Below are 27,167 nucleotides of genomic sequence, written 5' to 3' on the forward strand. Positions count from 1 at the left end.
TTTGGAACCACAATTTGATGTTTTATAGCCCAATCGTCATCAACCAAAACATCTGGAGGTCTCCATTTACGCATGAGAATACCAGATTTTGTATAATAGGAAACAGAGCTATCTGAAGTTTTACCTTCATCATCTACCCTGTCAAACAAAGACAAAATATCTGGGTCTTTGTGTTGTTCTGCAATGAGATTTGATCTAGAAAATGTCTGACTTTGGTCAGCAGAAGTTTTACTGGAAGTTTCAAATCCACGAGGGATAACGGAATGATCCGTGTCAAACACCTGACTGAGAAAGGTGTCATTTAAGTCAACATCTGTGACATTATTTTTGAGAGTATTTTTGATTCTCGGAAGTTTTCTTTGACATGGCTCGAGTAATGGCACATGAAGGAAATAAATCGGGTATCTCTTGTTCAATTGGCTCTGGATCCTGATCTAAACTAGGATTATCAGTCACAAGTGGATTAGTAATGACCTTGTCCCCAGCAAGGTCGTTTCCAAGAAGAAGGTGAATCCCTTCAAAAGGCAAAAAGGCCTAATACCTAAAGTCACAGGTCCAGAAACAAAGTCCGAGGACAAATAGACATTATGGAGAGGAACAGGAATGTAGTCATTACAATCTACCCCCTTAATAAGAACTTTAGAACCTGAAAATGACTTTTCAGAAAACGGCAGGGTATCTGCCAACAAAAGAGACTGGGAAGCCCCGGTATCTCTTAAAATTTTGACAGGGGTAGCGGAAGAAAAATCACTAGAAAGTGATACAAAACCATTATGAATAAATGGCTCGAAAATACCCATAATGCTATCTTGAGAAGAATTGACCTTGACCTCATTAATTGGGGATAAGAGGGATTTAACCTCAGAAAATGTGTTACACACATTATTAGACTCTAATTGAGTTGATGAAGAAATAAAGCCAGTGGGCTTAGATCCACTTTGACCACTTTGACCTTCACGTTTTCTTTTCAATTTGAAACACTCTGACATTAAATGGCCGTCTTTCTTGCAATAATTACAAGAAAGTGTACCGAACTGTTTGTCAGAAGGAGATTGAGACTTGGGATTTGATGATGTGGAAGTGTTACTTGAATTTTGTGAACTGTTGTCATTTGATTTTCTACTGTCCTTTGAGAAATTCTTGGATGAAAAGGAGGAGTTAAATTTACCTGCATTGTTTCTGTATGAAAAGGACTGGGATGGTTTGCTGAGAAAGGAAGATTTGTGGGTCAATGAATAATCATCGGCCAAACGTGCAGCAACCTCCAATGTATCTGCCTTTTGTTCATTGATAAATGTCTTGATGTCACTCCGGATGCACCTTTTAAATTCCTCAATCAAAACGAGCTGTCGTAATTTGTCATAATTCTGACTGACCTTTTCAGAAGAACACCACGATCAAACAGTTGTTCTTTTGTTCGAGCAAATTCAGCATAAGTTTGATCCTTCACCTTCTCACAATCCCTAAATTTCTGACGGTAAGCTTCAGGCACCAACTCATAGCCCTTGAGAATTAATTCCTTCACAGAATCATAATCTGAAGCCTGCTCTACTGACAACTGAATGTAAATTTCTCTGGCTTTACCCACCAAAGCACTCTGCAAAAGCATAGACAGGACTCCTTAGGCCAATTCAGACTCTGAGCAATTTTCTCAAAATGGAGAAAATATTTGTCAACATCCTTTTCTTGGAAAGGGGGAACTAACCTGAAATGCTTAGTGATGTCAAACTTGTCTGAAGGGAAGAATTTTCCTGACTGTCCAATCTCTAAACGTTTTATTTCTACCTGTAATCGCTGTTCTTCTAATCGCAATTCTTTTTCTCTCTGTCTTTCTTCCATTTCTAATCTTTCCTGCCTTTCTTTTCTTTCTGTCTTTCTTCCATTTGCAATTCTTTTTCTTTCATTTCCTTTTCTAATTCCAATTTCTTAAGCTCCAAATCTGCCTGTATTTCTAATTCTAATTTTTTGAGTTCGAAGGAGGACTCCCAGTCAGGCTCATAATCTTTTAAGGCAGACTCCTCAAAATGGCCAGAATTAACTAAATGTTTTGCAATCTTGAACTGTATTTCCCGCTTGCGCATAGATCTTTTGACATCTACTTTAAGGAAATTTGCCAGTGCTATGAGGTTGTCTTTTCTGAGGGAATTAAATGTGTCCTGATCGAGGTCATCCATAAATTCGTCTGGCTTGAATTCCGCCATGATTGAATTTCGCTGAGTTCACAGTGTAAAGTAGTTTTGAAAAGGTAGGCAAAATGTTGTCAAACGGCTCAAAATATTCGTATCCCGGACGAGCCCCCAATTTGTTACGTGCAGAGAAAACGAACAAAAGGGTGAACTCAGCAGCTAACGTTTAAACAAAATTTATTACAAAAATAAAACTAATTGCTAAGTCAGGGATAGAGTACAAGCTTTAAAAGTGTACAGACTACTTATCTCAGCTGGGACGGCAAAGCTCCAGTCTCAGAGTTGTAACAGTCAGTTGGATGAATGAACAGTCCTTGCAGGCTTGAAGCTGCACAAAGTCCACAGTATAAATCCAGCGTTGGCAGTGAAGGTCTTGAAAAGTCTTGAGAATGACTACTGCTGGAGTTTAGTAACACACAAGAGACACAATCCCAAAAGTCTGACTGGAAGCTGAGCACGTCCCTTTTATAAAGGCATATAAGAACAATCTAGAACTTTTATTGACATGCTAATTACTGTTCTAAAATTATCTCTCTTACACAACTAATCAACTTTCCAGAACATTCCAAACATGACTAATTGAATTCAAGGTTGTGAGGTCATTAAGGGCAGTGACCTGAGAATGTTCTAGACTAATTGAACTCAGGTCATGATGAGTGTGGGGGGAAATGACCTACATAACACATCGCACACACAAACTTTATCTAAGCGAAGCAATGAATACATCGCTTAAAACTGGGCAGAATTCTGTCCACCGGCAGAGCTATCAACCCAGTGTAGAAAATACGGTCAGTTTTCAATCGGGTTCGAACTCACAACATACGGCATCAGTCGCCTAGCGGAGGGGCAATAGACAGAACCACCCGGCCAAATCCCCACTCTCAAAAAGAGTGGTTCAATAACCAAGCTTATAATTGTTACAGTTTTTCTGACTGTGACCCAAACCCAAACATGTTGTTGAGTTTAAAGCACTCACGCTTGTACACTCACTTCACTCACATGTCCCATGCCTGTCAAAATTAGGCATGTTAGTTACTGGAGATAATCTAATATACATTTTTTGGGAAATGCAGATATGTAAATTGCCATCTTTCTCATTTCCAGTCTAATATTCTTCTCTAGAATCATATAGCTACTGGCTTTTCAAGTTTGGTTTGTGCGAGGGATGACCCCATTCAGCAAAATTCAATGGGTAATAAAACTTGCATACGTATTTTTTGCTGCAAACTTTCTCATTGTCATTGAAAACGTCTTTGAAGTCACCTGCCAAGAACAGCCTTCACCTATATCATGCAGCTTCCAAGGGATAAAATATCCACCACACAGAAAATGTTCCTACAGGATCTAATATGCAAAGCAATCCTAAATTTAGAGGGAAAATTGACAAAGTAATACTCACAACACGATTGGAACTAATTTGGGATGATTTTCATATTTTTCAAATTTCTCAAAAGTGTTGAGTGCCCTATAGCTGAACGTTGCGACATTACAAATTACTCATAAAGACAAGTGTAAAACTTAAAAAAAAAAGCAGATGAGCTTATATTTGCAGATAAAATCGACACTACTTCACCATCCAATTATCCCAAATTAGTTCCAATCATGTTTTATCCATATTTCTTTTTCCTTGCCTAGTGGCAAACTTCATTTATTTCAGGTTGAAAAGCAGTTACGCATGAAGAACAAAATGGATGTACTGGTTCCAAATACTAGTACAGGTCACACAACATTTGAAATTACTTTTCTTGTTCTTGTACCCCTCTTTACTAATGATACCTTTGTACCCAGTAAACTTTTTATGCATTTGTTGATTACAAGGAAAACAAGTGATACCAATATGTTTGCAGCTCTTCCCCTGTGTTAATGTAGTATGTGCCTCGAAAGTGAAAGACTTAAACTTTTGCTCAAACTATCCTGAATGAAACTTTCAACCAGTTTCTTACCAAATCGACAATAAAAATCGGGAGTCACCATGAAAAGTTTGGAAATAGCGAAACAAATTGCCCAACATTTTGCGATATTTACAAGTCCCCAAGGTGCGTTCTACCCGAAGGGAGGAAACCTGTGTGAAACAATGTCTGTCTCAGTACTTCAGATGTCTCAACTTCTCTCAAAGATCTTGCTTTAGAATGAGCCTAGGGATATGTAATATGGCCATGTTCCTACAGAGAAATGAGGGCCAATAGTTTGAGCAGACAGACGCACAGACAAATCTACTGTGCAATATCAACATAGCTTAAAGGTATACTGCCACCTGTTTCAGTTTTGCCACAGTTACCATGGAAAGAGAAAATCTAACCAATCACAGACTTTAAGTGGGTGGCCGCTCGTTAAAAACAGCGCCCTCACATGGGCATTTTGAATAGCAGGGAACCCCTTGACCATATATGGGCATATTTAGATTACAGGTGACTGTATACCATTGAGGCTTAGCCAGGTAAATAAATCATATCACATTGATGTTATGTTCAACACTATGTTTATTCATCGGTGCATAAGGAACATTTTAGTGCAGTAAACTGTTCAAACGTGCGAATGCTGTGTAAAGGGAGGCAGTCATCGGAATTGTGCTCAACGGTTGCTAGGGAACCCCATGACCGATGTAAACACTGTATCTAGGGTACGAAAGTTAACACATATGAAAGTTAGCACATGTTTGTTAGCAATGAATATCGTAAAATTTAAATGTTGCAGCTATGTTGACTTGATGCATCTGGATATCATGCATGAAATGCATTTTTTGCAAACGATAAAGTCGCACACGCGCAGTTCCGACGACTGCCTCCTTCAAGAAAATAAAGTAACCAAAACATCATCAGAAATGGGAAAATAAATAACTGTTCATTATGACTGTTCATTTTAGAGTAAACGGCAACTGCTTATTTGGTAGTATTGGTTCACTGACGAGAGTCAATTTCAGCCTGATTTTTACGAATTTGACTTTCAAAGATTTATATTTTCATGCATCTTCTCTAAAATTTATATTTTGAAACAGACAATATCACTGCTAGAAAGTCTGATTTTGTTGCTATTCTCTGATTGTAAAATGCACAGTTCAAAAGTATGAAGAATTTAGAAGTATGCAAAATAATCCAAATCGTTTTCGGTTCTGTAGTCTTCTTGCTTCTGATAGACCGGATCTGACGAGTTGTAGTACAACACGCAGTTGCCTCCTTCGGCGATGGCAGCGTAAGGGTTGACATTACCCGATCCCTCAGCACGCACCTGTGGTACACCACACTGTTGTCTGCCCAAGATGAAACAGGGACCAGCCTTGAGCATTGTAACGCAAGTCAGGGAATATCGACTTTTCAGATAGGCTGACAGAGTATCCATGCATTGTTTGGTGACGTAATATTCGTCACAATCGTCATCGTAGTCGATTTCTATCACACCTGGAAAATGGAGAAGTCAAATGACATGGTACATCAAATACATAATTATATTGGCTGTGCTGAGGGCGTGCGTATGGTTTGCTGGGCATTCTTAGTATTTTATCAAGTTCGCTGACCTAAATAATTATAATCATCTTCACTCTCATCAAAACTTTTGAAGGGTTATGGTTACTAAGGGGAGTGGTCATGGTTGCTAGGCGTATTTTTTTCTTATTTTGTTTGGTATTATATCCCACGTTAGCTCAAATTTTCCTCAAGGAATCTTTCAACCACTCTCTTACCAAATCAAGAATAAAAATCACGGGTCAGCGTGCAAAGTTCGGTACTAGAGAAACAAATTACCTATATTTATTGATATTGAAATCAAAGTGGCCGCCATCCCTGTGTTAACTCAATGAACAAAAATGACATTTTCGATTTTCGAAAAACTAAAACAAAACTGTGAAAATAGTTCTTACTCAAAGAGGCTCAGCTTTGAAATGAGCCCCCAGAAGTGGTAGACCAGAAATATAACTGGAAAAGCGGGAGTCCGAATAATTGTCCCCGAGGCACATTCGACTTTAAGTTGGTGTGGGTTTTTAAATTGTTAGATTACTGCAGTGGCAGAGTATAGCTGTGGAAGTCAAATAATATTTCGGTTGATCACGTGACAAAGCAATGAATCGGTTAAAGGGAAACAGCCGTCGGAACTGCGCTTAAAGGTCGTATGGGACACATACGACCAATGTAAACACTGTATCCAAGGTACGATGGTGATTGATGAAAGTTAAAACATGTCTGTCATAATCTACATCGTACAATTTAAAAGTCGCAGCTATGATGATGATGTGCATCTAGATATCGTGCACGAAATATATTGTTTGTAAACAAGAAACTCGCACAGGCGCAGTTCCGACGACTGTTTCCCTTTAAGTGTTCTCTTCCTCCGTAGGCATTCAACCCTACAAAATGCAAAGGGGTATACTTACTGGTCGCACTAGCTCTGCATAAACCATAATCCTGCATTCTTTTAAGTCCGGGTGCAATCAGATCGATCCAACCGTCGACAGATATCGGTAAACCTTTTATATTTTTTGTATGATCACAGTCCATGCTTTGCAAGCATTCGACACGCATCTAGAAAAGGAACAATCTTGATATCAGTAATTGCTTAGTCATTTTTGCTAATTACAATCTCAGTGAAAATGTGTCGCGCATGCACGATACTGAAATTTTCAAGGAAATATCGATATGCCCCTACAACTTTTCAAAACTACACAGCGCATGGCCTCTACTTTATCTAACAGTGTCTGCATTTGCACGTACGAACAAACATGGTGGATTTTCCAGATGTACCAGCACGTCGAATACAGATCGTATGCTACGGGGATTTCTCTCTTAACAGACGACAACACCCAACAGAACACGCACTCCGTATAGGGTGAAATTTCACCGGCTGTGTGCGGTGTCTTTTTTTGTCTTCGTATCATCATCATTGTAATTACAACTTGGTCACGTGGTTTTGTCTGAAAGTTCGGTCAGCTGTGTAAGCTTTGATGTATTTTCCGATACCTTTATTCACTTTGTCAATTAAAATATCTTGTTCTGCTCACAAAATCATGTCGAAATACCTGAAATGCCAAATATTCGAACTATCAGGGCCTCTTTATGCGTTGTCATATGTTATTGTTTACAACGGAATATTAGTGCGGACCTAGAATTCATTCATGAACAACATCGCACTTAACATTTTGTTATCAATGCCAATACGTTTTACTTCAACATAATGTAGGGAGAATAATACGACAACATATTTGTTTTTTTGTTTTTTTTGAAAATAAACGATATTATATCACCAAAAGGCACAGCAATATAATCTATTACCAAAAGTCACAGTTGTTCTCAATCTAATTTTGATATGCTCCCAGTCCCTATCCGACGTCAGATTGATATCATCCTATAGCGGTATACGTATAACTTAAACAGACAGACTATTACCTCGACAGTATCGCAGTAGAGAACGCTTTTCCTCTCTTCGGACCAATTGTCCGGGTTACGGGAGTACTCCGTCAATTGCCACTCACAGGCTTCCACGTCCGCCATTTTGCATTTCTGTATGGCGTAAAGAGACATTCATGTCAGAATATTGCAATACGAAATCGAAAACCAAAAACACTATTTTAAAGAGTTGTTTTAGTTCTTGTTTTGAAATGAAATTATACATCAATTGTTATGCTCCTTTCTGGTTATCTGTTCAGACCGAGTCTTGTCAATTTCGAAAACGGAAACAAACGCTACAAAATTACAACCTACCCTGAGCGCATCAACTCCAACGTGGTAGATGACGAGGAAACAGATAAGAAATACTATCTTCATGGTGGGTGTGCTCGTAACTTCTCAAATCTTCAACTGCAAAATATAATTAAGGAAAAAAATTATTTCTGGTCGTATTTTGTTCCATTCAAATTTGATTCCGATCCGATAGGCCGTTCTTGAGATATTGCGCCCACATACATACACACAGACAGACTTGAAGACCGACATCGGTACGACATTAGCTCATGTGTGTGAACAGGTGGACTAAAAAATGGGGCGCCGCGGCGCGTTTTAACCTCTTTATAATTCTTGTCAGTCATTCCGCTTTCCAAACATATAGTTTACTGCTGAAGTCATGTATTGAATTCTGGTTGTTTGAATGCTAGGGAAGAGGTAGTTTGTATAATGCACATCATCTTGCGATTTAATATGTCGTTTTTTCATCATCGATCTTTGTTTCGTGCTCGATTTGGTTATAGTTCTCACTGCCCATAATGAACTCAATCAAATTTTGCACTTCATAATGTACTCGGTTTCACCTCGCACCAGTACATTATGTTGTGCAAATTTTACTTTCGTCCATTGCGGGCCGAGAGGGAGGACATTATATTTTAAGTATATATTTATGTTCCCGATATCAAAAATACATGGTGCGTGATAGATCAATGTTTACATCTTAAAGTTAGTTATCATCATTGAATTTGGGTTACAATTAAAACACTTTACGCGAATCATTACCTCTATTTCGCTCTTCAGGCAAAGGTGTCCCTTGGAACCCAGTCTACTGTCAGGAAAAAATCCTCATACATGTACCCCGATCATAAGTGCCAATCGCTTTGGTCAACCTACCTCAGACAAATGTTTTCCTTCCCTGTGAAGTCTTCGATGTCAGGACAAGTTGCCTCGCTGTACCGATGTAGTGCAATCATCTTGATAAATTCGTCTTATTTATAATAATTTGCGCTCAGCACTCACCACTTTATGCAAAACAATTGTAGGAAAAATTGCTGATGCCAATACTATTTTCCGAGAAATTAGTCTATTTTCGTTCATAAAATTAACTACCCATCACTAGATTGCATATTAAATTTAACTCACATGACCTCGTCATTGTGGTATTTTGCCAGGACACACACTAGTCTACTTTCCCGCCCGTTTTCCTGTTCCTCTGAACATTTTTCATGACATCTGCCAAAGAAAAACTTTGACCCAAAAGCGTATACCAGTCATGATGTTGAATGAAGGATGAGCTTGTACAAACCTTATGCTGGTGAGAGTTTATGCCGATAAGGGAGGGAAACTGCTGACGGCAAATTTTCTTTCAACATATGAATCCGACGATGTGAATCAGCAGAGGTCGGATATGAAGGAGAACAAGCTTATTTCGAAATATCTCTCATTTCTTGCTCTGATTGATAAGGGAAATATGATTCTGGGTTTGTTGATATCATTGGCATCAACAACGCCACGTACAGTTTTTTTTGGATTTTTTGTTTTTTGTTTTGTTTTGTTTTTTCTGGACAAGATGCCAAGTTGTCGGAAACTTTTGCAACGTGTCAACATGAAAATATGCACAGGTCGATGAGTTACGGAATACAATCAGTTCGGCCCTACCCCACCCCTCCCCCCCCCCTCTCTCTCTCCCCCTCTCTCTCTCTCTCTCTCTCTCTCTCTCTCTCTCTCTCTCTCTCTCTCTCTCTCTCTCTCTCTCTCTCTCTCTCTCTCTCTCTCTCTCTCTCGTACAGCAGCAATAAACAAGAAGTAAGAAAGGCACAAGAGGCATTTTGTCGAAGCACCAGGGTGTACAGAAGCACGAAAACTATATAATTATAGTATAGCCAAAAGTCGGATAAATTCATATGTATTTACACTCCAAATGATTGTAAGACCATTGACATGGATGATAAAAAAGTCAATCATGAAAAGGATAAATGATCTGTGAATAAACTAGAGATATTTCCGAAGTTTACTGTTAATTTGCATCTTCAGGTGTTGTCGCACAGATATTGAGACATCATTTTGATCAACTGTAGTAAGCTATAGCTGGACACTTGTTGACGAAGTGATGATGGAGATCAAGGTCACCAATTGAACGAATCGCTAGTATACCCAAATATTATTAGAGTCACATTGGATTTCGACTTTGGAGCAGCACAAGTAATTTTAAATTGTCTATTTTTCATTTCTGATGCTTGCCTTGACCTGACGATATTTCAATTAAAAATAATCCCTCACTATATCAATCGAAGTGTCACAGACACGTAAATTTGTTGACAAAAGTGCAGGCGCTAAATGACCGCATTTCGACTAATATTTTCTCCAAGCTGTGACTTTGCACTGGTATCTTTATCAAACGCTTCGTAGAATGTATATGCTCATCCTTTATAGATATCTTAAGGGGGTAAAATAACTAAATCGCGAATCAACAGCTCGATATTCGTAAAGCGATGGATATTTCACCTGATGCAAAGGGTTTTTGTGTCCTTACATACATACATACATACATACATACATACATACATACATACATACATACATACATACATACATACATACATACATACATACATACATACATACAGACAGACAGACAGACAGACAGACAGACAGACAGACAGACAGACAGACAGACAGACAGAAAGACAGACATACAGACAGTTTGTAAATTTTGTTTATTGAGTTGATATTGTTGACACAGCGTTTCGTCGTAATAGGACTTCATAAGGTGAAAAGGTGTCTGAAAAATAAGACACGGACAAAAAAACAGTTGAAATTGCCGTTGTTGAAAGAGTGTCCGACGATCACGTAAACATTCTGCCCGGGCCGAAACAGTAACAGCCTCAGTTAGGATGAGAGTTCCTGGTGTGTCAGGGCATGATACTGCAGCATAAGGAAGGCGGGGTTATTGTCCTTAGCGCCCGTATGTGTTCGAACTTTGAGAAAATGTGTTAAATGAGCGGTGCATGCCGACATTCTAGAGATGGTTAGGACATCTCTCTAAATTTCAATACTGCTGCTTCACAGCAGAAATACCAATGCGCATGTAAATATTGATATTTACACACTGTAAATAACATTACAATACTGGACAGAAATATATAAAATTTTACACCGAAATGTATATGGCGCTTCAGTTTTGACACAAAGGTACATATTGTATAGCGAAAGTGTGCGGCGCATGTCCTGTAGTTTTAATATTCAGATAGGGGAATCTTAAAGCCTTAAAGAACACACTGGACAGCTTATCTCAAAGAGGCTTTTCCTCTTGCCGAGACTTGGAGAGTGTGTAGGTGTTTTTAAAACACAATGTAATGTGGGGGAAGACGGCTTTCAGGTGTTTAAATATAGTGCAGGGGCGACGGCTTCAAGATGCTTTAAATATTATTTGGATTTTACGAATAATTTTGAGTAAATACTCAGAGTTGGAAATTATTTCGGAATTTAAAATTGTCAAAATATCAGTGTTCTTCTCCGAAAGAACCAATTCGTATATTGACTAGTCTCAACGTGCTATGGATTCAATATATGCACTGACCTTAGCAAAGATGTTTCCGTGTCAATTAACCTAACCCCCCCTCTCTCTCTCTCTCTCTCTCTCTCTCTCTCTCTCTCTCTCTCTCTCTCTCTCTCTCTCTCTCTCTCTCTCTCTCTCTCATTGCCAAGATAAATCGTTTTGCCATTAATGTGATATTATTGTAAAGAGCCGGCGTACTATTTCTCCTGAAAATACATCATAGGGCTTACCCTTACAACAAGAATGAAATATAGAAATTATGTAATTTTCCCAAAACCGATTGGCTACTGCTATTACAGAAAGAGCAGAGTTGTCTTCCAGGTTCCTTGTTACTGTTTATAAGTCTCGCTGCCTGTCAACACTGTAATAATTTTATCATCATTTCCACGCTGAGCCCAATCAAATAACATTACGCCTTGTTCCTATAGGAAACAGTGCAAAATGCGTACCGGTCAACCAAGCAAATGGTTGAGTACAATTCACAATAAAAATAGATGTTTTGCGGCTAAAGCCTTCAAAACAAATTTTCCATAAAGCATTTATTGTATACATGTATAAACACGCAAAAGTTGATAGCGCTCGTTTTACTTTTATTGGCTCGTATGGACAATGGGTAATCGATCACTTTTAAAGTTATGTTAGTAATAATAGGATATTTTAAAAAACCCATTACCGTTAATGTTGGCCGACGGCGAACAAACAGTTTACTTTGAGAAGACCTCACTTTTCACAAATTCTTTATCTTGACTTCTGAGAAACGCACAACAACTCTTGTACTCAGCTTGGTCAGCTATGATTTGATATTCGTTCACCGTGAAGGCTTCATGCCACACTGATTTGTTACAATAGTTTTGGTTTTGGGAGGCGTCATTTTTATCCAATATTGACCTCAGTGCGGTAGTTTCATCGTGTTTTGGGCTCAATAGACAGGCTAGTCAAGGTGTGATAAAAAGGCGTGGATATTTATTTTTATATTTAGTGAGGGGATAAAAAGTTGAAATGTTAGGCGGGCTGATATAATAAATCAAAAGTTTAGTTCTGGTCAGGGCCCAATTCAAAGTCCCTCTCAATTAGATTATTCTCTCTCTCTCTCTCTCTCTCTCTCTCTCTCTCTCTCTCTCTCTCTCTCTCTCTCTCTCTCTCTCTCTCTCTCTCTCTCTCTCTCTCTCTCTGATATTAGGCTGGTATTATCATAAAACTAGTGGCACGTTCTCGACCTAAGCTTTTTTGAAACTGTTGTATATTCAGGAATGATGGGGACAATTTACTAGTAATTGCACTAAATACAGTAGTATAGAAACTGAAGTGAGCTTTGATGTAAGGAAATTACAAACATCTGATAAACCTTGACAATCGCTTTGAAGTATATGTTGGATCAAGCCGTGTGTTCCTGTGAAGCGATTGATACTTCATCTCTTCATTTAGCTAATGAACGTTTACTTTCACGCCATCCAACTGGAAAGCGTTCAAGTCTCTGTCCAGATCTGTGACGCTGAAGAACTACAATTTTATACTTTAAAGCCCGACTTGGAAAAGTTACCATTTGCCAGAAGGGAAATCATATCCTATTAGGTACGAGTACTTGGTAACACTTGTCAGACGAAAATGCTACGCATTTGAAAGCCGTTAGTTGCGACATCAGAGGCGGTCGGGATGTGGCACAGCTCCCCAGCTTTGTTTGGAAACAAATAAACCGACATGACAATGCCAGAATTACGTTATGCAGATATGGAATGTTTAAACTAATAATCATCGTTCTTTCATTGTCCTACCGAGAGCAAGATTTAAATGAAGAGAGAGAGAGAGAGAGAGAGAGAGAGAGAGAGAGAGAGCGTGCGTATCATTATTATCCAGTCAAAATAGGGTTAACCACAAATTGCAGTAGAATGTTTTTCTTCAGATTGCATTTTGGAGAGGTACGCAGAGCACAGAACAACATATTGAAAGTTTACCGGAATCCACCTTTGAGAAATATGTCTAATTTGCACAAAGTATATATATAGCTGCCAGCAGTCCAACAAAATAACATATTTGGCCATGTAACCCTTGTTAAGCAAGCTATTTCAGTGATTTGAAAGTCTAATATTACATCGTTGGCACGAGGAATCACTTAGAAAATATAATGTTTCACATTGGCACTTTGATAATTTGCATAATTCCAATATGGCTACCAACATTCCTACAAAATTATATTTTCGCCTGTATATCACGTTATAAACAAGCCATTTTAGTGATTTTAGAGTCAAGGTATTTTCTATTAGCTATACATACGATTTTGGAGGTACAATGTTTTACACAGGCGCTTTGATAATTAGCATAAATCCAATATGGCGGCCAATATTCCTACAAATGACATTTTCCGTCACATACCACGTATTAAACAAGCTATTTCAGTGTCTTTTAAAGGGACATAGTTGGCCATTTTTTCATGAATTTTGTTTGATAAGAGACACATTTTATATTGTTTGACATGTTGAAAGATACTGAATTAATAGGTAACCATGCCTGTATTCGACCTCGGTTTTAGACACGATACATGAAACCATCACGAAAATGAATTAATGGTCATGACCATTAATTAAATTTCGCGATGTTTTCATTTAATTTGTCTCAAACTGGGGTCGAATATATGCATGGTCACCCATTCATTCAGTATCTTTCAACATGTCAAACAATATAAATAGTATTTCGTACCAAACAAAATTCATGCAAAAATGGCCAACTTTGTCCCTTTAACGATATGTTTCGAAAGTTTGCCAAACTTTCTTCATCAGTCGCCTCAAGTTCATATTCAGTGGATAAATTGTGTGATATATGTTTTCCCACTGGAAGTTTGTTCTTTCATTCTGGAAGCAGGATATCTATTTTTTCTATTGTACATGGGTTCAAGGTCATGTTCGTATCGTTTACTAGATTAAGAGATAGATATATGGTGGGTAAAGGGGAAGTAGCTCCACACATCGTTCACATATTGGTTGTTTGCTTTTAATGTATGGTAGTGTGTATTTTAAAGTTTCACTAAAGACATAAGCTTATTTCCCCAAGGTGGATTCCGCTAAACTTTTAATATGTTTTCTGATACCTCTCCAAAATGCATTTTGAGAAAAAAATCTGTTTAATTTGTAGTGGGTTGGATGCCATAATCTGGTTGATTGACTGGACCCAGTAAAGGATAGAGTAGAGAGAAAGAGAGTAGTGGACTTCTCATCAAGTGTTCAGTGTGACCAGTCAGACATAACACTATAATTCGATGATAATGTCATCATTTGATTTTGACAAGACCGCAAGGAATGGACGACGTCACTACAGCAACGTATCACCTCACTCAAATGTCCCGGACTTTTGCATTCTTTGTCGTTAACCTTATAATTATGCATTTTACATTAGTGATCGGGCCGTGAAGTGGGCTGTTTTGTGGCTATTTTCATTGAGATCACAATAGTTTTCCCTCAAATTTCAACAACTAGGATAAAGCATGATCGGGAAAGCACATCCGACCACCTGACATGTACGACATAGAGATGTAGTGTGAAACATGGTTACTCTACCCCACTACCGTGCGTGAAATGAGTCCAGATAATTGTCGAATGGGTTGTTTAAAATTTGAAGTAGTCTTGAAGTGATGTTAACATCAAGATTTTCCTGATCAGCAAACCAAAATAGATTGTAGATTTCGATTTCTCTAACAATATCGACAGTTGTGGTTATGGAAAGGTTTCGACACTTGCTACAAAAAGAAACGATAATGTCTTACCAACATAATGTATTCTATCCTTCTTTGATCATACCACTATGTTCCTATTAAAACATAATGTTTGGGTTCTTTACTAAACAAATCTTGTAAATATTTACTTACGTGGCATAAATTTGTTCAAAGAAAGAGAATTACCCATAAATGGTATCTAAATGTCTTTAATCTTGATTGAAATATATTTTTTGCAATTTAGGGCAAAATTTGGAAGGACGCAATTTCTGTCAGGCATCTGTTTTCCATGTTCAGCGAGAGGACCTATTTCTGATGTACAAGCCCCCTGATATTTACATATGTCTTTTTTTACTTATGTTTGTCAATACACAACAAAAACTCCAGAACTGTTTCAATATCATCCAGAAATGCTTCATGACTTTGTTCGAATAGGTGACAAAATGTGAAAATTATCCAAAATACAAAAAAAAATCGTTTACCAGAAAATGGTCCGACGGCTGTGAAATTTAGTATATTCCTAGTGATGCCCTGATCGAAATAAGCAGGAAGTTTACATAAGTTAAACTATAAGCCGAGTAGTTTTGATCGCTGACTTTTTCGCTGTGTGAGCAGGTAGTGTAGTTTGTGAGCTCGAATTCGAACGATATATTGTTTAATTTTCCGGGTTTTTTTTCAAAATTTTAGAAACTCTTAACTGAAGCTGCTTGCACCACGCTATTGAAATTTAATGTGCAGATAATCTCATCCAGGTTTGCTAACATAAGGGTTTTTTTTGGGCCCTGCAATTTTGAGATTTTCACTCAACATCATAACACCATCTTTTAACCCGCTTATTTAGAAGCTTTCATATTTGCTATGAGGGTTTATAGGGTTCAAAACATTCATATTTGCTCAACTGATGAAAAAATTTGAATACATAATTTTTTCAGCCCATTTTTTAAACATTTTTAAAAACATCTTCACTCATATTGTTGTACGATAGCTATCAAGTATGACAGGTAAGCTTCTTGAGATGCAATGATTGGCATTTCTCCAAATTATGGGAAATTTGAAGAAGTAAATCTTTCGAACTTGGTCTGTTAGTACCTATGGATGGCCTCATTTACATTTATTCATATGTTGATACAAATTAAATTTAAATGTTTGAGCTATGTTTCTGCTATTTTCATTGAAAACATCTTCTCTGAAATCAGGTGGTTAATAGTTTTAAAAGTTTGGTGTATATGTTCCAAGGGATTTCTTCAAAAGGTACTGAAATGTGCAGCGGGAAGGTTGATTGAAACTTTCCCCCATAGCACGGCTACCAGCATTGATGTGAACACGGCAATTGAAATATTGAAGCAGGGTCACCTAGCTTAGAGAGCAGAACATTGACGTGAACATCGTAATTGAAATGTTGTAACACTGTCACCCAGCATTAAGGTAGTATACGCCTCGAAAGTGAAAGACTTAAACTTTCGCTCAAACTTTCTTTACGGAATCTTTCAACCATTCTCTTTCAAAATAAAACTAAAAATCAAATTTTGGTACTAGAGAAACAAATACCTCAAGGTTTACCGATATTTGAAATTCAAAAATGGCCGCCATTACTGTGTTAACTCTATGGAGAAAAATAACATTTTGGAATTTCGAAAAACTAAGCCGGTGGAAAGGTTTTTTTACACCAAGAACTTTAAAATGAACCCCACAAGTGGTAAAGCAGAAAAGATTTGGAAAAATTTGAGAGTCTGAATATCTGTCCCCGAGGCACATTCTACCTTAAAGCCGCAATTTTCAATCCCAGGTTCTCGCATTAGTGGAGTTCTCCTCCCAGTCAAACAGTTTGCCAGTACGTGTTTGATTTCTATAACATTAATTACACAAACTGATCTCAACCTTATGTCACCTTTTCCTAATCCTACAAACAGAGTTTATACAAGCCTTTGATTGACGGTCGGTTCAAACCGCCAACAGTCATTGATTCCCCACCGCCAACGCTCGAATTTCCTAAAAAATCGTCTTCCAGTCGCGTTAGAATTTGAATATAACCACAGAGGTCGATCGGCAGCAGTTTCGCGCTGACCGCTTGGCAGTCTGTCTGCATTTTTGCGGCCGGAAAAAACTAAAAAGTGGCATTTTCTGGAGCGTGACACGTGCCCGTGTGTTGCCTGTTTGGTGTCCAATTATATACAATGAACGCTGCCATAGCTTCGCGCCCTTTAAAGGAAGGCTCCGCCTTTAAGAGCAGAACATTGATGTGAACATGGCAATTGAAATGTTACCCTCCTAGAAGTATATAAAGCATTTTGAAATGAGGAGAAAACCTAACAAAGTAATTGCTCGCCCACAATTCATCTTTCTTGACTATTGGCAGTATTCTTTTATTTAAATGAGAGCTGCAGATGTGAATGACGAATTACAATTGGTGTAACGGTTCAAAATACAGATCACCCAATAGTTGAAATTACTTTGCTTGTACATTTTATACCCCTCTTTATACTTTTGTACCCCTTAAACCAATATATTAGTAAGCCGATTGCAAGAAAATTATCACACCAGTATATTAGTTATACCTGTGCCTGTGGTCAAGAAGAAAAACTTCGTTCGAAAGTCGTGTGTATCAGTTCGTAGGCTTTTGTTATCACTTTATCACGAAGACCTGTCATCTTAGCGAGTGCTAGTGATATTAATAACGCCGACATCGCCCGACAGCTACAATGTGTTTACTTTCGATTTGTGATAAACAATGGTACTGTAATAGACTGGAAGGCCACGAGCTCGGAGGTGTGCATTTTAGACGTACCTATACTGGCTTTGTCACATTATGGTATGGTTGTTGTAGTTCTGTATGCCAATATCAAAATTGTTAATTCCGATGAATCGCTTTAAGGTTAAAAGACAAGAAATTGACCTTTTTAATCTAACAATTCTCTGGTGGTTAATAAGCTCCGAACCCCGTAAATTATATATTTTATGAAAACCTAGATATAGGGAAACATTTTGGTAACCACAGTGTCACCATTGTTCACATAACTATCACGTGACAGGTAATTTGCATGACCTTTCAAAAATCGGTTTTCCCTATGTTTTGTCCCAATAATTCGAAATATCTGACTCACACTTGCTGGAATGCAAGCTGTCACAACCCTCTTCCAAAGCATGTCTCAGATTTTTTATATCTTGCTTTTTTTGAGCACAATTTTAAAGAAATTAACTGGAGTTAAATTCACCGCTGTGGAAGTTTTTCTAGCATAAAAATTGTTTAAGAAGGTTTAAAAATTTCTGAGATATACTTAGGACAGCTTGCACTCACACAAATTTCAGCCACATATCTCAAAGGATTGAAACAAAACAGGGAAAACAGATTTTTGAAAGGTTATGCAAATTACCTGTCACGTGATAGTTATGTAACCAATGGTGACACTATGGTAACAAAAATGTTCCCCTATATCTAGGCTTTCAGAAAATATATAATTTACCGGGGTTCTGAGCTTATTAACCACTAGAGAATCATTAGCTTAAAAAGGTCAATTTCTTACCTTAAATTGGAAAGTACCTTTACTCCAAGTTCAAAACTGTCCTGTGCGATATAATCATGACATAAGTTTTAGCCGGTAAAGATATTTATATCACCATCATGTCAGTGTTCTGTCTGAAATTGTCTTCAATTCTTGTTCCACTTTTACGGAACCATTTCAGCGCACATAATACAATTTTACAAATAAAGAAGTGGTTTAGAGGAAATAACATGACCATGACATCATCAGAAATGGAGAAATAAGTAAAATTTTCGTCGCTATTCATTTCGTGAGCGTAACGCAAGTTCATGTTTGGTATATTATGCTTAGTCTGATATCAGTCTATTTTTCAATGATTTATACAAGTAGACCTTAACCCTTCGAGTGCTGTAATTTTTCCCACCAAGATTTTAGTGCCAGATTTTACCAATTTTTGTGAAGTTTTCTGTGAATCTTTTATTCATTTTGGACAAAATGGACATCATATTTCATTGGCTAAAGTTTTTTTTCAAAATTTCTGTAAATATCTGAAAAAATTGACTGGGGTATATTTTATAAATGCGACAAAAATTGACTTTGGCTCTCAAAGGGTTAAAGAAGGAGACTTTTTCACATCGTTACTGAGTTGATATATTTGAATACAAACACAGTTTCATGATTTGAATACCTGCTCAGTCTAATGCAGTGCCCTGATGATCATAACTAAACAATCGTATTTTCTGGAGCATTTTAGAAGTATGCAAAATAATCCAAATCGTGTTCGGTTCTGTAGTCTTCTTGCCTCTGGTAGACCGGATCTGACGAGTTGTAGTACAACACGCAGTCGCCGTTTTCGGCGATGGCAACATAAGGGCTGACACCTCCCGATCCCTCGTCAAGCACCTGTGGTATGCCGCATCGACTTCTACCCAAGGTGAAACACGGAATGGCTTTGAGCATGACGACGCAAGTCAGGGAATACCGACTTTTCAGATAATCTGACAGAGCATCCATGCATTGTTTGGTGACGTAATATTCGTCACAATCGTCATCGTAGTCGATTTCTATAACACCTGGAAGTAAAACGACACATATAATAGTCCTCATGAGTTACAGGGTCATTAACTGTGGCATCAACTTTGCTGTGATTAATGTAAAGTGTCAAAAAGTTGTAATCTTTGTTACCTCTCCTGGTGACCAATAAGTCAAGAACTCGGAAGCAAACGATAAAATGATAATGATATTGACCTAGCAGTGTAAGAGGGTCTGATGACGCATGATATCCACATGTACAGAGGATTATATGACGAGTTTACATTTCAATTATTATATGCAAATAACCACTGCATATAAGAGGTATGTTTACGAATACTGGAGAAGAAGAGAAAACATATGACATCCATTTACAAGAAATAATTTTGGAAGACTGAGAACCAATATTTTGTTTCTCTATCCCGACGACCTCTCGCTGGTTTTCTCCTCGATGGGGATAGTGAACTATGATAAATGCTAGGTACAGCTAGCAACGTGGCAACTGTGACAGAGATGTCAGGTGCAATAGAATACATCTGTGGTTGATGGTTTGTGTTTGTGTCCTTTTGGGTGCGTCGGTTAAGTACATCTGCTTTTTTCATTTAGCACTTCCTATACATCTTCCTCTCATCTTTAAAGGCAAAGAATGTCGATGAGAAAAATAATACACCTTATTTGGAACCTTCTTATCATTTCCATTTTATCATATCAGATAGAGATTGATTACGATATTTATCTCAATGTTTAAGATCAAAGACATGAGTGGTGCAAGGTGTATTAAAGTTACTGGGCATTGGTGCAAAAGTAATTATCGTATGCGGGAGATCGCATTGGATGAAACTTCTTTAATTTTTTTTTTTTCTTGGTTAAAGGTCTCAGCTCGTACATTTCTGTAAATACAGCGGCGGAAGTCAGAAAGATGTCAAAGTAGGTTGTATGATATTGTAAAGAATCAAGCAAGTATTCCTTTCAATCATAACCTACAAACCTGTACTTTCGAAAACGGAAAAGTTGATGGAAAATTCATTCACAAAATACTTCATGAGGAATATACTTACTCGTCGAACTGTCTGCGCACAAACCATAGTCTTTCATTCTTTGAAGTCCTGGGGAAATCATACCTATCCAATCATCAACAGACACGGCTAAGCCCTTTATCGTTTTACTATGATCACACTCCAAGCTTTTCAGGTAGTCAAGTCGTATCTGGAATAGGACAGCTTGCTTATGTTAACAATTGTTTAGTATTCTCATTTTCGTACTGATTTCTTCGGATGAGGCGCTTTAAATAAAATTCATTGTTTGCCGTTCGCGTGCTGGTAGGTTTTCAGAGAATATTAAGAAAACAAACACAATGCGAACGCTATTACAAATAAAAATATTATTTTTCCAAAAGAAACTAGCTAAAAATTGAGTTTATGTTAATACACTTGTGTTTTTGTCTGTGTTTGTTAGTTTCCTTGGTTGGCTGGTACGTTTTTCAAAAATCCAAGGACGGCAAACAAAGAATTTTCTTTAAATGGCCTTATGTGTTTTACAGTCGGTTTCTATTAATCCTAAAGGGCTAAGCAACATATCGACCATTACGTGGGAGATGTTAAGGAAAGGAGAGTTCATCAATCATTCATTTAAATATCTTCGTTTGTTCTAATAGTGCCTCTCCCCAGCCACACTGTGATATAAGTCGAGCCCCAAAAGTTGGAGGCTCCAAAAGTTGGAGGAGCCGAGGGAACAACACAAATTTGTTGATGGAGGAAACAAAAACAATGGTCTTCCGTGAAAACTAGTCATACGTGCATGTTATAGATTTTGCTGTGGACATGAATTCATTTGTCAACAATGGTACACATTTTAATATCAAACACACATTGTACTCAATGCGTATGGTTCCCAATGTGTATATTTGTTGTTCAATTGAGGTAAACACCGGACAGTTGATCGCGTTGTTTCACAGTACGCTTCAACTAAAATTATAGTAAATACAGCCATAAATAAAGTCCATCAGTTGGGACTGCAAGTGTTGTGTGTGTATATATATGTGTGTGGTAAAACTTTCGCGTGAATTCATACATTTGCGCATGAGGCTATCTTTCTCCTTTCCCATAGAAGTTGTGGCATAAGCATATCCTTGGGTCGTGATTTTTTGCCGAGAAATTGCAAGATAGAGACAATGGAATAGCTTGACATTGACGCTACAGCTATATTATGACACTACCGGTTTGGAAAAAATGTGATTATCTGTATTTGAAGTGTACACGACAGTTTACTCCCCGGCGTGTGTTTTATTATCACTTAGGACACAATTCCAAAAGCTCAGTGGCACTACTGGGGCAAATTTTTAACATGCTCAAACCAATTTCTAAGGTGTGATAACATGTAAACCAAATTTATCGTCCATTCTCAGCGGAAGATAAGTGTAAAATTAAACCTAAAGGTACATCTAGTATTCGTTTACCATATCATTGGTTTAAACAATGAAAAGATAAAGTCATTTACGTTTTCTTTCGTAAAAACCTGCCTCTCACACATGAGAAACGCATTAATGAAGACCATATTTTGAATTATAATATAACATTGACCACAGGTCAAAAAGCCTTCTTGCGCTATTTATCACATGTAAGCTTATTTACCTCGAAACCAAAAGGTGAAATAATGCCATCCTCCACAGCAGTATAATTGAAAGAGAATTACCTGGACAATATCACAGTAGAGAACGCTCTTCCTCTCTTCAGACCAATTGTCCGGGTTACGGGCGTACTCCGTTAGCTCCTGCTCAAAGAGTTCCATCTCGCTCCATGTGCATCGCTGAATATTGTAAACAGGAATACATTAATATACATATACATGTAAATACACAGCAACGACAGTTAGTTGACTGAAAGCTTCGTTTCAAAGAATTGCTGTGGTTCTTGTTTCTGATCTTAAAGTAATATAAGCGATGCATTAACGTTGTGCATAGCTGTGATTTTAAGACGGTAAGTTCAACAAAAAGGCATTTTACAGTCGGAGTAGTTCTATACAATCTGGAAGAGTTCAACTCTATGGAAATTTATCAACTTATAACCTTGGAAATTTATCAACTTATAACCTGTCGCCGGAAACTTCAATCATGTTTTCTTTCATTAAATTCATGCACTAATAAGTCTTGCGAATATAGGTAAGTCGAAACATATGTTTGAAGTATGAAATAATGTTATTCAATTCAATTCATACAGTGTTAATAAGTGTCATGTGCGTGTCCTACTCTGGGATAGCTGATCACGTGACCGTCACATGGTGATGACAGTAGCGTAGATTAGGTATGCAATTCTTGGGATAATGATTCATCATCGATTGACAATATTCTCCAAAAAGTTGGACATGAGGACGAAAAAAACAAAGAAATGAAGTTCCATATACCTTGGACTTTATGTTATATGATTTTATATATTTTATATGTCGCATATGAGGCAATGCGTCGCATGTATGATTTCAGAAAACAGAAAGCTTCAAATGAGACGATGGTATGGCATTCACGTAAAGTTTTAGTTTTACAATATTTAGGTGTATTTGCTATTTATTACCTTTTCTAGTGAGCTGTCCCAGGTGAATCTTTTCAACTGCGACATTTGTTCCAAAAGCTATAAAAGTGAAATAACAACTTACCCGAAGAGCATCAACTCCAACGAAGTAGATGACGAGGAAACAGGTGAGAAATACTAATTTCATGGTGGGCTGTGTTCGTAACTCCTCAAATCTTCAACTGCAAATTATAAATTATAGTACAGTAGATAAAATAAAGTTCAGAGAACATTTGTTTGTAGAATTAGAGATGCATAAGGTAAGGTAAGGTATAGAGTGTGTTGAGGACGGAATCTCACCGTACACTGTGTGCATACACGCTATGCGCTCATGGTCTGTGATCAAAACTAATGATCACTGTCTACCAAGTCTGTCTGCATCTCTTTGCCTGACCAACAGCAACACGAGAAATATTGAAAGGAAAACGGTTCCCTGGTTGGTCATATAGGAGTATATGTGTTAAAACAAACCGACGCACACTTTTAAATCTGTGCTGACTTTTGAAATTGGTTAAGGCAATTGGTAATTGGTTAAGGCATATGTCTGAGTGTACTGAGCTGAGAAATCGCAATAAAATGACTGACGTACAAATTACGGAAGGTTTCATAAAATATTATACTGTACTTTACTGTTCTTGTGACAAGTTTAAATTAATTCGGATTGGCAATGCCTAAGTAATGACAATGACAATAAAGAAAGGGGAAAAGGACAGACGCCAACAGTGCATTGTTTTGCAAAATAAATTTATGTGCGCATGTGTAAGTCATAGGACATTGTACGTGGCTCAATGAAACCGATTCAAAGTTGTCTGAGTGGCCATGGTAATAATAACAATAATAGTAATAATAATAATAATAACAAGGGTTCTTCTATAGCGCACGTATCCACATGTACATGTGCTCAAGGCGCTTTACAATTTTTATTACCCCTGGTCACTGGACCTGATATGATACCTCTCAACTCCCTGGGGAGCAAACAACAGCTCACATGTGCAGCCAATAAGCGCAGCAGAGCTGAACGCACACATTACAACCACTGTCCTACCAGGTACCCATCACTCGTGGGTAGGGAGAAGCAATGAGGAATAAAGTGCCTTGCTCAAGGACACAAACACTATGACCATGGTGGGGCTCGAACTCACGGTGATCGTGCGTCCAACTGCTCTAGCCATTTGGCAATGATGTCTCCTCATCTTAGGATACGAGCTAATTGGAGACAAAACTGACGTCTGGTTGTCACCTTTGTTAATATCGCGAAAGAAACTGCCATACACGATCATGCCATGGTTATTGCCCTTTGGTCGCTCTAGGTATTTGTTTTCGGTATTGGCATTGTAAAATAGTCACCAAGTGGTTATACATAATCACACCGCGGGAACAAACAGCAGCTAACATGTTAGTCCAGTATGATGTATGTTAAGTACAGTGCTTTGTCCACGTACAGACATGAATGTCCTGGTTATAAGCTCTGGTTTGAGGAAAGTTGTGACTTGCCTATACGAGCCAGTGGTTAATGCAAATTAGAATAATTTGGAAACAAAATATAGAGCTTCAAATGGTGAGTATATATGTATGGTATTATGCAATTTATCGTCAAATTCACCCGTTGTTGTGAAAAATTCGTCTTTGTCTGTATTACTGTAATTCATTATATCAATCATTGCATTAAAAGTTTTAAGAAAACTGATCGTCAAAAACTTTTTCCTTTTTAAATTGAGGCCAACTTGGACTCCAATATGCTTGGTAGCAACTTGTTGCTCCTAAGCATTAATTCTGTTACAGACAATACTCGCACATACACTGCGCGCAAGTATAGGTCATCATTTACAGTCGTTGGAGATGTAGTGGAAATAAAACACTCATAAAACTAATTCATTTTGAATTTGCTGGTGTACCTTTGCATGATACAAAGATTTTGCCAGAAAGATTTACCAACTGCTTATATGAATATTTCACTGATTGTTCAATAATGGAAGCATAGATGTTACCTACTAGTAGGTTAATTCTACCATCAGAAACAACTGTAATACACCACCCCAATCGTAAATGTTCATCGGTCGGGTCCACCTACCTCAGACAAGTTTTCTCCCTTTCTTCTAGGGTCTTCGATGCCTGGACTAGTTGCCTTCCCGCTGGTATTATGGAGTAATTCTGACTAAAACCGCCTTACTTATAATGACTTTGCGCCCAGCATTCACCACTTTATGCAAAACGACCGTTGGAAAAATAGCTGACGCTGATACTAGTTTCCAAGAAATGAGTCCATTTACGTCAATAAAATGTAAATACTCGTCATTGATTTGCATATTATATTTAAGTCATACGACTTCGGAGTCGTCATGGTGACATTTTTGCAAAGGCGACGTTACTCAATGTACTCATAAATAGGGGGTCACCCTGCAAATTTTGGTACTAGAGAGACAAATTACCCAAGATTTCCTGATATTTGAAAATAAAAATTGCCGCCATCCCTGTGTTAACTCTATGGAGAAAAATATATAAAATTTTCAATTTTCGTAAAACTAAGAATGATGGTAAAACGTTTTCTCACACCAAGGGCTTCAAAATTAGCCCATAAGTGGTAAATCAGAAAAGAATCGGAAAAGTTTGCAAGTCCAAATATCTGTCCCAAGGGCGCGTTCTACCTTACGTATGCTGCTGAATAAACAGTGATCTGGTTCATATACGCTGGTGAGGGTGAAATGCTGGTAAGAGGGGGAAGTTGACGGTAAATCTCTTATCCCCTTGCAGTCTTATTTCAATCGATATGAATCCATAGAGACACAGCCAGATCAGCAGAAGAAGCTCTTATTGAAATGTCTTGTATCAAAAAAACAAGTAATAAGATCTCTCTCTCTCTCTCTCTCTCTCTCTCTCTCTCTCTCTCTCTCTCTCTCCCTCTCTCTCTCATATTGGCGTTCAGGATGCTACGCGGATAATGGGATTAATACCGAAAAGCGGTTTCTAGTGCAAGCAGGTTTTGACATGAACAAGAAGATAGAAAGTTCCGCCCACGCCTTACTACAAAAATAATCCCGCATCTTATCGATCATTGTGTCAAGCAGAGTCGTAATAATTTCTCACCGAGAGCAAAAGTGCTCAACGACACAATTTTCAAATTTGGACATTCAATATATCGGTGTTTCGGTGAATAGTTGAGCCATTTCACTTCGCTCATTTTATATCATCAGTGTGTTTGTTATACACAATAGGGAGCGATGTTCTGACTGTCATGTGTGAGTTTACAAACCAGGTCCCCTTATTCCGTTTCGTCACAGATGATGGTGTTGTTTTTCATGTTCAGTTCAGAGCGCTTTTTTTATCAGTCGGAGCAAATTCACATGTTTCAAACTTTTCCATTTTACATCGGGATTTAAAAAAGTACAATAGTCCTTAGCTGGTGGACGCTATTTTACCCATCGATCTTTAAATATCGTTTAAATTCTGAATACATACGATTTACGAGTTAACACACACCTCGGGAGCCGTCTCTAGTATCCGATATCAGCCGGTACAATTTACCTGCTTCTTAATGTAAAGCCAAATTTACGACCTTCGGTGGAATATCGAATTTTATTGTGTTAAAATACCTATAATAAATACTTCATTTATACAAAAAAACGCTTGGCCATAAAATACTGCGTGTTCTTCACAGTGTTATACTTGTTACCTATCTCTCATCTTTCTACACGTTACCCCTGTTTGTGTATTTTCGATGTTACGAATATTCCAGAACAAATACTAAGAGAGAGAAGCTAGTTAGAATTTACAATGCGCAGAATATCCATTACCGTTTTTCGAAAGGACAAATTTGTTTATGTGAGCTTGCCGCAACGTGCCACTGATCAAGTATACATCACAGACCTTATTAAAGAGGTGTCCCTGTAAGTTCGACTACCTCTATATTATGAGTTCTTGTTAAGAGTCAGTTGAGGTCAACTATTTTTTGACATTTTTCCTTTTCATACACCAAAAGTTTAATCTAATTCCCTTTTTAATATTT

General features: G+C 37.8%; 3 protein-coding genes across 4 annotated transcripts in view; 1 reads left to right on the top strand and 2 right to left on the bottom strand.

Annotated features, from left to right (window-relative positions):
* Nucleotides 1–27,167, top strand: part of LOC139143758 (puromycin-sensitive aminopeptidase-like) — a 539,468-nt gene that overhangs the window by 20,499 nt on the left and 491,802 nt on the right. The window lies entirely within an intron of this gene.
* LOC139143735 (uncharacterized) lies at nt 4,649–8,828 on the bottom strand. The gene is made up of 5 exons (XM_070714275.1): nt 8,726–8,828; nt 7,874–7,969; nt 7,559–7,672; nt 6,550–6,697; nt 4,649–5,581 (listed from the first exon to the last, which is right to left on the bottom strand). The coding sequence occupies exons 2-5, from the start codon at nt 7,934–7,936 to the stop codon at nt 5,259–5,261; spliced, it is 648 nt and encodes a 215-aa protein (XP_070570376.1). The 5' UTR covers nt 7,937–7,969; nt 8,726–8,828; the 3' UTR covers nt 4,649–5,258.
* Nucleotides 17,432–25,350, bottom strand: LOC139143736 (uncharacterized). 2 transcript variants are annotated; one of them, XR_011554670.1, is made up of 6 exons: nt 25,236–25,350; nt 23,250–23,346; nt 22,296–22,409; nt 20,663–20,810; nt 18,632–19,645; nt 17,432–17,986 (listed from the first exon to the last, which is right to left on the bottom strand). XR_011554670.1 is itself a non-coding variant. In XM_070714276.1 (5 exons), the coding sequence occupies exons 2-5, from the start codon at nt 23,310–23,312 to the stop codon at nt 19,323–19,325; spliced, it is 648 nt and encodes a 215-aa protein (XP_070570377.1). In that variant the 5' UTR covers nt 23,313–23,346; nt 25,236–25,350; the 3' UTR covers nt 17,432–19,322. The 2 variants fall into 2 exon arrangements, 1 of the variants encoding a protein (XP_070570377.1); XM_070714276.1 differs by having other exon boundaries at nt 17,432–19,645.

Source organism: Ptychodera flava, chromosome 11 (assembly GCF_041260155.1).
Source record: "Ptychodera flava strain L36383 chromosome 11, AS_Pfla_20210202, whole genome shotgun sequence".
Taxonomy (NCBI): Eukaryota; Metazoa; Hemichordata; class Enteropneusta; family Ptychoderidae; genus Ptychodera; species Ptychodera flava.

What these genes read in the sequence shown, in the direction of transcription:
- LOC139143736 (XM_070714276.1), bottom strand. Translation starts at nt 23,312, where the DNA reads ATGAAATTAGTATTTCTCACCTGTTTCCTCGTCATCTACTTCGTTGGA. An exon ending in TTGGAGTTGATGCTCTTCGG is followed by an intron (nt 22,410 to 23,249) that starts GTAAGTTGTTAT and finishes TACAATATTCAG; the next exon opens with CGATGCACATGGAGCGAGAT. An exon ending in GTGCGCAGACAGTTCGACGA is followed by an intron (nt 19,646 to 20,662) that starts GTAAGTATATTC and finishes TTTTACTTCCAG; the next exon opens with GTGTTATAGAAATCGACTAC.
- LOC139143735 (XM_070714275.1), bottom strand. Translation starts at nt 7,936, where the DNA reads ATGAAGATAGTATTTCTTATCTGTTTCCTCGTCATCTACCACGTTGGA. An exon ending in TTGGAGTTGATGCGCTCAGG is followed by an intron (nt 7,673 to 7,873) that starts GTAGGTTGTAAT and finishes TACGCCATACAG; the next exon opens with AAATGCAAAATGGCGGACGT. An exon ending in TCTACTGCGATACTGTCGAG is followed by an intron (nt 6,698 to 7,558) that starts GTAATAGTCTGT and finishes TTCCTTTTCTAG; the next exon opens with ATGCGTGTCGAATGCTTGCA.